At 51.2% G+C, this 14,115-nt stretch overlaps 4 protein-coding genes across 4 annotated transcripts; 3 read left to right on the forward strand and 1 right to left on the reverse strand.

Annotated features, from left to right (window-relative positions):
* Positions 1-84: 84 nt before the first annotated feature.
* On the reverse strand, positions 85-1,349 carry EJ05DRAFT_510388 (putative ubiquitin conjugating enzyme). Its single transcript, XM_033748170.1, has 4 exons — positions 1,128-1,349; positions 949-1,013; positions 649-873; positions 85-597 (listed from the first exon to the last, which is right to left on the reverse strand). Exons 1-4 carry the CDS (start codon positions 1,167-1,169, stop codon positions 474-476), a joined length of 456 nt encoding a protein of 151 aa, XP_033600915.1. The 5' UTR covers positions 1,170-1,349; the 3' UTR covers positions 85-473.
* A 147-nt stretch (positions 1,350-1,496) lies between these two features.
* On the forward strand, positions 1,497-5,304 carry EJ05DRAFT_475772 (kinesin-domain-containing protein). Its single transcript, XM_033743887.1, has 5 exons — positions 1,497-1,813; positions 1,867-1,981; positions 2,070-4,247; positions 4,301-4,578; positions 4,636-5,304. Exons 1-5 carry the CDS (start codon positions 1,809-1,811, stop codon positions 4,907-4,909), a joined length of 2,850 nt encoding a protein of 949 aa, XP_033600916.1. The 5' UTR covers positions 1,497-1,808; the 3' UTR covers positions 4,910-5,304.
* Positions 5,268-7,578, forward strand: EJ05DRAFT_352021 (HET-domain-containing protein). Its single transcript, XM_033741011.1, has 2 exons — positions 5,268-7,471; positions 7,552-7,578. The coding sequence occupies exon 1, from the start codon at positions 5,625-5,627 to the stop codon at positions 7,167-7,169; it is 1,545 nt and encodes a 514-aa protein (XP_033600917.1). The 5' UTR covers positions 5,268-5,624; the 3' UTR covers positions 7,170-7,471; positions 7,552-7,578.
* A 566-nt stretch (positions 7,579-8,144) lies between these two features.
* EJ05DRAFT_352068 (uncharacterized protein) lies at positions 8,145-9,149 on the forward strand. Its single transcript, XM_033741012.1, has one exon. The coding sequence runs from the start codon at positions 8,182-8,184 to the stop codon at positions 9,004-9,006; it is 825 nt and encodes a 274-aa protein (XP_033600918.1). The 5' UTR covers positions 8,145-8,181; the 3' UTR covers positions 9,007-9,149.
* Positions 9,150-14,115: the final 4,966 nt, after the last annotated feature.

The raw sequence follows: 14,115 nt of genomic DNA on the forward strand, positions 1-14,115 counted from the left end.
GCGACATCTACACGAGAAGTAGATCGTGATAGACATCAGTGAAGTGCGAAAGGACTTGCAGAAGAGAGCTTCTGGCGACGCATTACTCATATACAAAAGTAGTGTCATTGTTTTGGTTTCCATTACGTGGTCTGTCGGTAAGGGGTTGAGTAGAAGAAAAAGCCCATGTCTGTGGTATCGCCGTTGTGTTCTAGCCGGAGAACTCTTCAGAAACAATTGATGCAGCTCATATGAACATTCGAATTACCAAGACAAGATGTTTCCCACATGTACGCCAAAGCTGTCGCGTTTAACTCCTGTGATAAGCTGGACCGTGACGCCATGACAATAACAGATTCCGAAAACGCCTATACGGCTCCACAGACACAGACAATTGTTACGCTATGCTGGGCCATGCTTTCTAGGTTCGCTGAGTGTGTTGCATTTGATGCAAAGCCCCCGACACATATATACTAGGAACGCCGGAACAACGACTAATCATCCCAGCTCTTCTCAACCGTCTCCCGTACCTTCTTTATGTATTCACGGCGGTTGTCCTTGAACAAGTTTGAGGCTTCGACGTTGGCAGGGGAGGATGTGTTTGGATCGTTGAGTAAACTGTTGGCAGTGTCAGTGCCGTCTTAAAAGACTGTGTTCGTCTATACGAACCTCTGGATGCTAGTCAAGATCGCAGCAACATCATATGTGGGACTCCATCTGTTCTGTAGAATGTCTAGACAAAGCTCGCCCGTTCCGTATACGTTGGGATGGAACATTTGACTTATAAACTTCACGCCTGGTGGCTTATTCGGATATGCCTCTTCGAAGTGCATTACCAGCCGGAACGTGCCGTCTTCAAAAGGAGTGTCTGCTGGACCTATAATTACAGCATTCCTGCTTCATTATCAGAATTGATCATTCCATGTGTTTGGATCAGCCCGTGGAGGATGTAGGCTCAAGATGGCGTACCATGTCATGACATTGTCTGCTATAGGGGAGGCGGAGACTCCGGCGGGAGGATCAGTCTGCATACGCTGGAACAAGGCATCAGTCATGTGAACGTGAGAGGGATAGATTTGAATGCACGCCTGGCCATCCTAGAGCTGGCACGACATGGATGGCTTCATCCCATGAAGTTGCATGCTTACCTTGAAGTCTCGCATGAGACGGCGGCGGGCAGAAGTGGACATAACTCGGTATGAGAGAGAAGCTGAGCAAAATATGTGTTTTATCGCTTAATCGCAGGGGAAGAAGGGAGAATGAAGGGCTCAAGCTGGAGAATGCAGGGAGGAGATCTGGAAGTCGTCCGGGTACTCAGCTTTATGTAATCGAGCAGTGTATCGATGAATGCTGTGAGAACCCTTTTCAGTACGCCGTGCAGTGACGACAACGCGGGGGTCTGCAGCGATAAGGCAATCAGGCCTCACAGCTAAGCCTAATACGGCATGGATACGGCTGTGTCATCTCACTAGGGCTGCGGCATCGATCTCGCGACTCGCGCCTCCAAGCACCCATGCAAGCAAAACACAATCGTCTACCAAACGTTAAACTTTCCCCCTTTCGTTCCCACACGCGACGAGTTTGTATATACACCACCTCAGTCGACTGCTCTCGTCTACCTGCAGGTTCTATAGAACACTACGTACTATTTCGATTCATCGCACCACCTTTCCGATACACCCCGCCCTGTCTCGATACGCAGCAAAACAGCCCCCTGCGACTCCTGCGATCGCACATCACCCTTCCCCGTATTGTCCGGTCCCTTCAACCTATAACATTGATTTGTAACTTCGAGGCCGCCGGGCCTAGAGAGGCCAGCAACCGCAAATATGGCGTACGTTTGGGCACTAGCGGTGTGGGAGGCCATGTTGACTGATCAAGAGACAGGACCAATAACACCGTCAAAGTGGTTGCACGGTTTAGGCCGCAAAACAAAGTTGAAATCGCAAGTGGAGGAGAGCCTATCGTAAGGTTCGAGAGTGATGACACATGTGCTATCAAGGTATGCACTTCTCATGCAGGTACCCGGTGATCCCTCGCCGAAGTATGTTGCGTCTCGCATGTAGATGTTAATCCAGAAATCCACATAGTCGCAAGAGGCCTCAGGGTCGTTCACCTTTGATCGAGTGTTCGGAATGGACTCTCGGCAGACCGACGTCTTCGATTTCTCTATCAAGCATACCGTCGACGATATCCTACAAGGTTATAATGGCACAGTCTTTGCATACGGTCAAACCGGTGCTGGTAAATCCTATACCATGATGGGTGGTGATATCGACGACGATGAGTCGAAAGGTATTATCCCACGAATAGTAGAGCAGATCTTCGCCAGCATCATGGGAAGCTCAGCCAATATCGAATACACCGTCCGTGTGAGCTATATGGAGATCTACATGGAAAGAATTCGGGATCTGCTAAGGCCGACAAGTGACAATCTGCCGGTACACGAAGAAAAGAATCGAGGTGTATATGTCAAGGGTCTGGTGGAACTATATGTCTCCAGTGTGGGCGAAGTTTACGAGGTGATGCGAAGAGGTGGTCAAGCCCGAGCCGTCGCAGCCACAAACATGAATCAGGAATCTTCGCGATCGCATTCCATTTTCGTAATCACCGTCACCCAGAAAAATGTTGATACCGGATCTGCCAAAACTGGTCAGCTCTTCTTGGTCGACTTGGCTGGAAGTGAAAAGGTTGGAAAGACAGGTGCTAGTGGGCAGACTCTAGAGGAAGCAAAGAAGATCAACAAGAGTTTAAGTGCTTTAGGAATGGTCATCAACTCCTTGACCGACGGGAAATCTACGCACATTCCATACCGAGATTCTAAATTGACTAGAATTCTGCAGGAATCGCTCGGTGGTAACTCTCGGACGACACTCATTATTAATTGCTCGCCGAGTAGCTACAACGATGTTGAGACAGTCAGCACTCTGAGATTTGGCGAACGGGCAAAGGCTATCAAGAATAAGGCCAAGGTTAACGCCGAGTTAAGTCCTGCAGAGCTGAAGGCACTTTTGAAGAAGGCTCAAAGTGAGGTCATGTCCTATGAAACATATACCGCCTCTCTCACCGATGAAATTCAACTCTGGCGCGGTGGATCAAGTGTTCCCCAGGATCAATGGGTGCCGGCATTCGAGAAAGGCTCAACTGCTCCAAAGAGAGACACCAGGCCTCGATCGGACACGCCGTCTAAGCAAATAGCGGACGTGCGGCGGATGGAAACGCCCTCAAGGCCAGATTCCCGAATGGAGATTGACCGAGCTGGCACACCCAGCGCCATGCTAGAGAAGGACGAGAAGGACGAATTCTTACGGCGCGAAAACGAGTTCCAAGATCAGCTCGCCGAGAAGGAAAGTGCACTTGCCAACTCAGAGGCGACCTTAAGGAGTCTTAGGGAAGAACTGCAATTCCTAAGGGAGCGCGAGGGCAAGAGCGGAAAGGAGAATGAGCGTCTCGTGGGTGAAGTGAATGAGTTGAAGATGCAGGTGGAAAAGATCCATTTCGAGACCAAGGAACAGAACATCACTATGGACGGTCTCAAGGAGTCCAATGCAGAACTCACATCAGAGCTGGACGAAGTGAAGCAGCAGCTCCTCGACGCAAAGATCGCAGCCAAAGAAGCTGGCGTCCAGCTCGATGAGAAAGAGAAAAAGAAGGCCGAACGTATGGCTCAGATGATGGCTGGTTTCGATCTGGGCGGTGATGTCTTCAGCGACAACGAGCGTAATCTTCGGAAGATCATCGAGCAAGTTGATTCTTTATACGAGGTCAGTGCATCAGGCGAGGCTGTATCACCGGACCACTTCCAAGACCTCCGACAGAAGTTGCGTGAAACCCAGGGTATCGTGAGGCAAGCCGAGCTGTCTGTCACCCAACGAGGTGAACAAGATGACGCTCATGTACAGAGGCATGAGACACTGGAGCAACGACTATCCACCATCCAGCGGGAGTACGAAGAGTTACTGGAGGGTAAGCTAGGTGACGGCGACGTCGAAGCGATTAGATCGAAGCTTGCAGACGCCTATACTGCCAGACAGGAAGGCGACAACGAACACACCAAAGGTCTCAAGCAGGATATACAACATAAGCTGCAAGAGAACCAGCAACTGCGATCAGAGAACGAGAGTCTTCAACAGCGATTGAAGAGTAGCGGTGTGATGAATGGTGTCGCGGCCGGCGGGTCCAATGGAAAGACCGTTCAGCAACAGATTGCCGACTTTGATATCATGAAGAAGAGTCTGATGCGTGATCTCCAGAATCGTTGCGAGAGGGTGAGTTTACTGCTGCGCGCAGTTAGTGATAGTTCCAACTAATGATTTTACAGGTCGTCGAACTCGAGATTTCTTTAGACGAGACCCGGGAGCAGTACAACAACGTTCTTCGCTCTTCCAACAATAGACAACAACAAAAGAAGATGGCTTTCCTCGAGCGCAACCTGGAGCAACTCACCGTGGTTCAGCGACAGCTTGTCGAGCAGAACAGCGGCTTGAAGAAAGAAGTTGCCATCGCAGAGCGTAAACTCATTGCTCGAAACGAGCGAATTCAAAGTCTCGAGGCTCTCCTTCAGGACAGCCAGGAGAAACTGACTGCTGCCAATCACCGGTACGTATCAATGCCCCAGACACTCAAGATGATACATATCACTAACAGCTCTGAAAGATTCGAAGTTCAACTCCAGGGAGTCAAAGAGCGTCTCGAAGCTGTAAAAGCGAACTCAACCCGCGGTCTCGGCGGCCTCGGCTCCCCAACGTCCAATGCGTCGTTTGCGTTTGGTGGCGGCTCACGCATAGCTAAGCCGCTGAGAGGAGGTGGTGGTGCCGGCGCTGGGCAATCGACAGAATATGCTGCGCAACCAGCACTTGCCGGTGTACAAGCTCAAGAAGCAGGAAACTCCGGGAAGCGCAGCAGCTGGTTCTTCAACAAGACTTCGTGAGTGTGCCGTGGAGCTGATGATACCCTAGGCTGCGATGGAAGCTCGGAAGAAGTGTGAATAGAGCATACTGGAGGATGGCGTCGAGATGAGCAAACGAAATGTCTACATTGATGGCTTGCGGATACGATGGCGTGGAATGCTGCATGTTGCATTCCCTGTATGAAGACTGACTGCGATGCTTTTTCCTTGCATATGATTCCCTCCCTATGCGCATGTTGCGTATTGAGGCTTTCTGACCTTCAGAAGATTTGGTGGCACCGCGCTTGGTTGGTACCGGGACTTGTTTTCTACATAGCATACATTGGACGCGACTTGATGGACGAAAATAGATCATCTTTAGACAAGACTGATCATGTGGTCGCTGCACAATCATCTCACACTGTGCCTGATACCCGTATGAATTGCTGTTCAGGAGATAACCCAGCATGGGGATGAACAAGCAAGAGTTCTTTATTGAAGTGCTCAGTGACGGTGGCCAAACAGTGAAGATGTCTCGGAAAGGCCAATTTGAGTCCATAGCGTACGCATTGCAGTACCTAGTATTTGCCTACGACAAGGCTCTGACCAAGCTTCCACAAGGCTGAGCTGTTGCGCCCCTCGTTGGGCTCTGCTTTACTTTGGTCTGTATGACCTTCTGGAACTCGCAACACTGGCTTGATTCCTTCAGAACAGACACCGCCTGCTGGGAACGTTTCAGCTGAAATTGCTGTTAACGATGGACGAATTTGAGTACCAAGCACTGGATGCCAATCAAAGGCAAGATCTCAGACTCTTACGGATGCTCGAATCCTCTGGAACCACCATACGCTGCGAACTCTTCCACACTACATACGCGCTCCAGCCATATGAAGCCCTCTCTTACACATGGGGCAATGCAGAATTGGTGGACGAGATCGAAGTGAACGGAAAGAGCCTTTGGATTACAGATAATCTACACACCGCCCTGGGATATCTCCGCTTACCACGCCAGGACCGCGTCCTATGGATCGATGCTATCTGCATTAATCAAACAGACCTACAAGAGCGACGTGAGCAAGTGGAAAGAATGGGCGAGATCTTTAGGGGGGCAACACGGGTCATATTTTGGCTTGGTAAGGCTACGCGTGAGATCAATATGTTCTTGGATGCTTTTAATGAATTGGAACGCATGTGCAAGGAAAGATGCCTTGATATGAGTCTTTGGTCGTCGAGCGACCAGCAATGGTCTGACCTGAAGTTGGACTTTACATCGCAGCAGTCTGCGAAAGGCAAGTCAATGTCATCGCTGCTAAAGGGCTTCCAAACAATCCTTCAAAGGCCGTGGTTTCGACGTATCTGGATCGTTCAAGAGGTGGCAAGGGCATGGTCAGCCTTAATCTGCTGTAGTTCGAGATCTTTGTCCACTGAAATCTTCTTTCTGACCCCGATGATATTGGACACTCGAATAGACAGACATTGTCACGCTGTGCTTGAGATCATGCCCGGGCCAGGAAGGTACCATTCGTGGTTTCGTGAGCACCTTGACCTATATACACTCCTTGCTATGTTCTGCAGAAGCGAGGCAACAGATGAACGGGACATGATATATGCCTTACTTGGTCTAGCAGCTGACTCGTCAGCTATCTCGATGCTGGCTGCAGACTATGCGGATCCCATAACAAGTGTTCTCCAGAAGACCGTCCACTATCTCACAAGCAAGACTCGCCTGCCAATGATTCTGAACTATCTAACGTTTTTCCAATCCGTCACGGTTGTCTACTTGACTTCTGGTGAGAACGCCCATGAAGTCCTTGATAAAGAGCTGGATCAAGGAATTCAAAAACGCCATTCCGAAGAGCGCTCTTATGATTTCACCATTGAAGAAAAGACAGCCGAGTCGCCGACGTGCTTCAAGCAGGTCATGGAGTTGTGCAAAGACCTTGACAAGAATAAGTTACCCGTCCATAGCTACGCACGAGTCGTACCATGGACAAGTGACAACAAGAGTGTCAAGATTCTCGTGGTTGATGACTTTGACGTAGCACTGGAGCATGTTGTAACTCAAGGATATGGCCAGCTTGTCGAAGCCATGTTGCGCCGACTGAAGCCACACATCTGGAACAGTAGAAGAGCTCTAACCATAGCTTTTAACGAGCGGCATGAGGAGATTGCACAGACCTTACTGCATTATGGTGCGAAAGCCTCGGCTAGCGATATCCGGTCGGCTGTCGAGGAAGATAATTTGCAGAGGGTGAAGTACATACTTGATGCGCAGCCCGAACTTGATGATACATTACAGTAAAGACACGGGAATGAGTATGCTGAAAGCTGTGATCTCTAGTGAGATGCTTTTCTATAAGGGCTTTCGAGGACAGATGTGCTGTAGAACGTACTCCTGGGTATATAAGGGGGCAGGGAGTCAACAGAGGCGCTTGAAAGGCAGGGCAGTCTATATCATCGCAGTAGACTAGGGAGTGATACTTGAGCAGGATCTGAAGCTTGACAGTTTACCGGTAGGTTAGAGGCTCGTTATATCGCATGACAAGAAACTTAGTCTTGTATGTCGACTAATACATCTGGAGAGCCTTTACGATTGGCTAGCTTGTACGTAGTAGGCTCTGTACCGAAAAAGTACATTGTAAACATCGATGCGAGATTCACTGACTTTGAGAGTTCACATTTAGGCATACCTCATTGGGACGAGCTCATGATCGAGCACTTCGGCAAATCTCCTGAGCCCACAATTAACAACTAAAGGTAGGCTCCTCTCACAAAATCTAGACTCATACGCCTCTTTCATACACTCTGACCCCCGCAATAGCTGCGAGGCTGTGTTCCGTCATGCCTTTTACCCGGCCGCCACGTGCAGGCCCGAGAGGTAAGCTGACTGCTTAATGTTGACTGCATCGTAAATCTGGAACGCGTCCTCCTGGTTGATTAGTACGATGCACTTTGGCCCAGGGCTTAGGTCATTGAGGCGCAGTGAAGTATTAGGGATTCGAAGTGAATTGCGTGCGTTGTTAGTTTGCGAGATAATCTTCAGGAGGGCGGACAAAGTGAGGTCGGTGCTTGGACGTGAAGACACTGTTTGTTTGTGATAGACACTGATTTATAGGCTCTCGGAATTATGAAGAACGAGTTGGAAGTCGTAGATATTGGGTTAATGTTGTCAGAATAGAGAAAAGAAAAGGATAGATTCCGCTAGTCACCTGACTGAGCACGTGGCATCTTCGATGACAATCAATTCGCAGTCGCGTCTACTCTCACATTGAACAAACACAAACTTGAGCGAATTCATTACCGAACACCGGGCCATGGCGGTTCTGCTAGATCTCCCGAACGAACTTCTCATCGAGATCGGCAATCACATCACGTGTCCGCGAGATGCCCTCTACTTTCTATTCACATGTAGAAGACTAGCCTACATCCTGATCGATGCGCCCGTAAAGTCTAACATCTGGTACAACAACAGCGACGCACTGGCCTGGGCTGTAAGCAATGACCGACCCGACCTCGTCTCTCGGATGATCAAGCTTGGCGCAAACCCCATGGCTACGGATCGACAGCGAGTCTTGATAGGCCTCTCACCGGAAAGTGCGCTTATAGCTGCTGTCACACGAAGGAGGATTGGTATGGTAGAGCTTCTTACCGGAGACGAAGCTCAAAGTACGGCTGAGAAAATCGACATCAAACAGTTCGAGAGGGGCTTGATGGCGGCCCATGATATGGTGCGGGTAATGGCTTTGAAAGAGTCCGACCAGTTGTCGCTACTACATATTCTGGTAGGCAGGCTGATCAAGCTCCTCGGACCTGATTACTTGACGACAGACACAGGCATCAGATTGTTAGAATCTGCATGCGGGGAACGTCGTGTCGACATGGTACGTCTTCTGCTGGCTAGTGCACGGGCGGGCTTGAAAGAGCTACCACCGAAGACCATATTGAAGGTCTTTACCCAGTGTGATGAGGCGGTAACAGTCGAAATCTATGACATGTTGTTGTCCGCTGGTGTCCAACTCCCGCACTTATTCAGGGTACGGAGGGGACTGGGTGCGCGGCCAAAGATGAAATCGCTACTCAAGAGATTCGGATACTCGATGATCGACGATACGGATTCTTTTTTACTACACAAGGCTTGAGACAGTATCCACCATAACATACAGCGACCGAGCATTCGGGATCACACCTCGGAACTTCGAATGTTCTTGATCGCCTCCTCGGAAACGTGTATCGTAGACTCTACAGTCTTGTAAACCGTGAGAACTCGAAGCAACCAGCGTGATGCGATCTGCCGGATAATCGAGTGCTGTTACGCAGTGACTCGGATTGAGGAGAGCCGGGCACGATCTTCGCCATACATGATACATCCCTTCCATCACGTTAAGATCCATATGGGGACTTGAATCAGCCAACAGCGCTAGAATATGAGCCGCAATACAGCGGTGATTGCAGCGAACGCGCACACTTTGACCCGATCACGGAAGCACAAATCCGTCCAGACGCTGCTCTATCTAACACACAACAACAAGGCACCCCAAACCCGAACTTATAAAGCCTCGCCCCTCGCCCCTCGCCCAGCTACAACCAACAAACCGCCCCCCAAGACACAACACATCCGCATCTAGACACGCAGATCACATCACATCGACAGAATCGGACGTCGTAGTCAGTCGTGGCAAAACCGACGCGATCGGCGTTCTAAAAGGAACAAACGGCGTCCCTGTGCCCCACGTGTGCGGCCGAGCCCTTGGGGCGGGCGAGAAACTGGGGGCCTGAACTACTATTAGGGCCTGCTCCGAAGAAGTGCAGAGATTTCGATTTACAGATATTGTAAATATCACAAACGCAGAAACTGTCCTGTTGGGTAATTATCGCGATATGATGAAACACAGCGAATATACCTCCCTCCTTACCTCCCTTCCTTGCAGATGTAGTCTTCTACATACAAATCACACACGCTAGTGTCTCTCTAACAGTTCATCATACCCATCGCGTCCCCTTCATCCTCCCCCCTCGCGTCAACAAACGCCCTTACATCTGCTGGTCACTTTCCTTTACGTTATAACTACCCATCAGCACGTTGCTCAGTTTCCCCTCGCGCCAGTGCCTATGTAAGCACGTGTGAACCTCCGCGGATTGTGGCTTGCCAGCTAGACAGCCCTCCATCCGTCGAATGTTGGTGGCGTCGCCCTACGCGCCGCGCCGCAGGTGCGCAACTACAGTTCAATACCTGCGCGCCGTTGCGAGACAGAGATCATAGGACTCGATGTTGGATCTGTGCATCTAGATTTGTGAATCCTACGCTTTTTGTATCGTCATCGCGGGAGGGATTTGATACTGTATCATTGCCGTCGCGCGAGGGCTTGTCTAATGGCAATTCATATCTTGGCATCAATATCGTTATTGCATGATTCTACAATGATCAACTTCTGGATCAATCATAGGTACAAGAAAATCGCCAAACATACATATGCTTACTACATACATCCCCGCGCCCTGCATCCTCCTTTTCTCCTTCACACATCTTGTCTTGCATCTACTTATGTAACCTCATGCACGCGTACGGCGCAGTAATATTGCCTGGCCTTGCCCACTAGGACACACCCGCCCGGCCACATACACACCCGCCATCCATGACGCCCCGTTCGCTAGGGTTGGCGGAGATCGAGTCGTTCCTGTTTGGGCGGGATGAACGGGAGAGGGGAGTGGGAGGGAAGGTGGAAGAGACGGAGAGTGAAGGTTTATTTGATCTGTTCTATTATTAGGTATACGTCGGATGTTCTGGGCCTTTCGTGGGTTTGGTGCTTGGTGCTTGGTGCTTCGTACTTTGTGCTTGGACTGGAGTTTTGAACTGAACGTGATGTATGGATGGAAGGGATGGAGAGTGGAGAGGTGGTAAGTAGGTAGGTAGGTAGGTAGATATAGATATGAATGTGTATGAGTATCAATGGACGATATATATGGCGATGGTGATGGTTTGGTTGACAGTAGAGTGTCCACTGTACGATCAGCGGAACTATAAGGACAATTGAGTCAGCTTGGACATTCTGTAATCTCAATTGTACGTAGTAGAGATCCGAACCTTTGAACACTAGATGTTTAAACGACATCGCAGTACGTCACGTCACGCAGACCACAATCAAGCAACCAGCACACACATTCAACATAGCAAATCATTGTATTAGCCTCAATCCATCTATACCACCTCCTTCGTTTCTCCTTTTCCCCTATTTTTTTCCTTTCCAAACCCATGTTAATCCTTCTTAATCCCATAAACACCATCCCAATGCCCGGCCCCTAATATGTGGATATGTATATGAATGGATGCATGCTGGAAAAACACAAGTACAAAAAGGGGACAAAACAAAAAAGCCTCATACGTAGTAAGGGCAGGGGATATTAGTATACGCCACTTGTACACCATTATACGCCTTCGAAGCAGCGCCACTGATGCTAGATGCAAGACCTTGATGAGCCAAAAGAAAAAGGAATAGAGACAAATAACGCCCGCGCTCCTATATCCGGTCCCGTCCGATATGGCTCGGATTCGCAAAGTCGCGCTCCGACATATTCGAGCTAACACGACCATACACACCACCACCACCGCCACCGCCACGCCCAAACGTACCCAGACTACTGCTCGAGCGGTTCCACGCATTACTCGTCACGCGCTCCATCTGCGCGATTCCAAGACCGCGACTAGGCGTCATGGGCGTGGGCGGGGAGCGCGAGGACGAAGTAAGCGGAACGGGCTGGTACGCAGACGCAGACGCAGACGCGGGCCCAGTAGAGCGGATAGTCCAGGACGCCGGGGTCGGGGGCGTGCGATACGGTCTGGACACGGACTGGGGCGGGCTGCGCGAGGGCTGCAGCGAGGTGTAGCCGTGGTACAGCGCGGATGGGTTGCCGTAGCCATAGCCGTTGTATGCCGCTGTGCGGGCGTCGTCGTCGTGCGCGAGGGCGTGCTCCATGTCGATGTCGTTCCACGTCGGCGCGGGCGCAGGTGTGGGTGTGGGCGAGCGGGTGACGGAGCGGGGGAAGACCGGGTGGCCGGCGATGAGCATGAGCGGGCGGGCTTCGTTGATGGAGGCCGGGTCGTCGTCGTCGGGGAGGTCGGAGTCGGATTCTGCGGATTCGCGGAGCGGTGGCAGGCGGGCGGCGTGGAGGCCGTAGGGGGTGGTGGCTGTCTGTGAGTCGAGCTCGTTGATGCTGTTCTCGTCCATCTCGGCCATGCCGCGCTCGTCGAGCATCATGGCTGGGCCGCTGGCGTGTGAGAGGCCGCCTAGGGCGCCGGACATTTCGTGGTCGGGAGACGGGGTGTAGGCGAGTGAGGGATGGCTGCCGGCGGAGAAGGAGGTGGAGCCGTATGTCTTGCTCACCATGGGGTCGTAGAGCCAGGCTTCTTGTGGGTAGACGCCTGTGGAGGCTCGGCGGGCAAGATCGCGTCTGGCGTATGCGCGACGCACGAGGAAGCCTGCCGCGAAGATGGCGAGGAGAGCTGCGGTTCCGGCACCTGCGGCGATTCCGGCGATGGCGGGCGGCGGTAGGTCTACTGGACCTGGGCTTCCTTCGCTTCCGTCTTGAGGCCCATCGTTCGAGTCGCCGGTGCCACCACCGCCAATGGGGTTGATTCCCGGACTTCCTCCACTTCCGGTCGTTGCTGGAGGATTCATGGCCCCGCCGTTGCTCGGATCAATCCAGTTTGAATCTGGCGTGCTAGTCGTGGTGATTACCAGCGTGGGTGAGGGTATCACTTGAGAAGCGCCATCCACTGTCGTGCTTTCTGGTACTGGAGCGAAAGTAAAATCTGGTGGAGTCCTGGTGGATATACCGGAGGGGTAACCATTGGCACCCACGTCGTCCGATGCGCTAGTGGGTGCAGTATCAGTAGGTAAAGCACCTGTCGACTTTGCGATTGTTCTGCTGGCACCACTGTCATTTGAGGTCTCGTTTGACGGAGCTGTGGGTGATTTCGTGCTGATCGCGGCGCTGTTCCCACTCCCTGTTGGAGTGAGAATACTTGCTGAATCTCCTGTCGTAGGTGACGTGCCTGTGACAAGCTGCGTTGTTCCCGCGCTACTTGGCGTAATGACGGAAGTGCCATTGTTATCGTCCTGGAGAACACGACTGGAGCTTATTGCTGTAGGGACCACGGTTGTGACAGGCAGATTTGTGATGCTGCTATCCCCAGTTGACTGACCCGGGTTCATGGGAAGCGGTGTCGGAGATGCAGTTAGGGTCGGAAGGGGCAGCGGGCCATTGGTGACTTCAGAGATAAAGCTACCTATAGCACTCTCGACGAAGCTTGGTAGGTCGGGAACACCGGTGGGTAGGACAAAGATGGGCGTAGTGGGGAGTACCTCGGAGAAGAAGCTATTCACAGCGCTTGGGATATGTGGAAGACCGGACGGTAGAGGGAAGATAGGTGTCGTAGGAAGCAGATTCGATAGGGCGCTCTCAATGAAACTCGGGATAATTGGGATGTCGGACGGTAGTACAATAATGGGTGTCGTGGGAAATAAATCAGGTATCGCACTTTCAATGACACTGGGGATATTTGGGATGCCAGTTGGTAGGTTCAAAATGGGTGTCGTAGGAATGATATCCGGTATGACGCTTTCGACGAAACTCGGAATATTCGGGATGCCGGACGGTAGTACAATGATGGGTGTCGTGGGAAACAGATCAGGTATCGCACTTTCAATGATACTGGGAACATTTGGGATGCCAGTTGGTAAATTCAAAATGGGTGTCGTAGGGATGATATCCGGTATGGCACTTTCGATGAAACTCGGGATGTTTGGGATGCCAGTCGGTAGAACAATGACAGGTGTCGAAGGGATCAGATTCGATATAATGCTTCCAATAGGATTGTCGCTGGGAGTAATGATCGGTGGTATTACTGGGGTGACCTTGGATAAAAAACTGTTAACCAGAGATCCGACCGGTCCGGGGATGAGATCACTGGGGAGAGCGACGCTGGGAATGATATTTGGTGGTGTCGGTATTATTGGATCGATGAATTCGGACTTGATACTGCTATGAACAGACTGCGCAGGGCCCGGAATGATGTCGGACGGTATCGCAATCGATGGTGTTGGTGTTGGTGTGGGCGTAGGTGTAATATTAGGTGCTGGAACGCTAGGCGTTGGAATGATATTAGATGGCACTATGTTCGACGGAATGATGTCCGGGACGACGATAGAGGGTTTTGGAGTCACAATAGGCTCATCCGGCGACGGGACAAC

This window comes from Pseudovirgaria hyperparasitica, assembly GCF_010093815.1.
Source record: "Pseudovirgaria hyperparasitica strain CBS 121739 unplaced genomic scaffold EJ05scaffold_7, whole genome shotgun sequence".
In the NCBI taxonomy this organism is placed as follows: Eukaryota; Fungi; Ascomycota; class Dothideomycetes; order Acrospermales; family Acrospermaceae; genus Pseudovirgaria; species Pseudovirgaria hyperparasitica.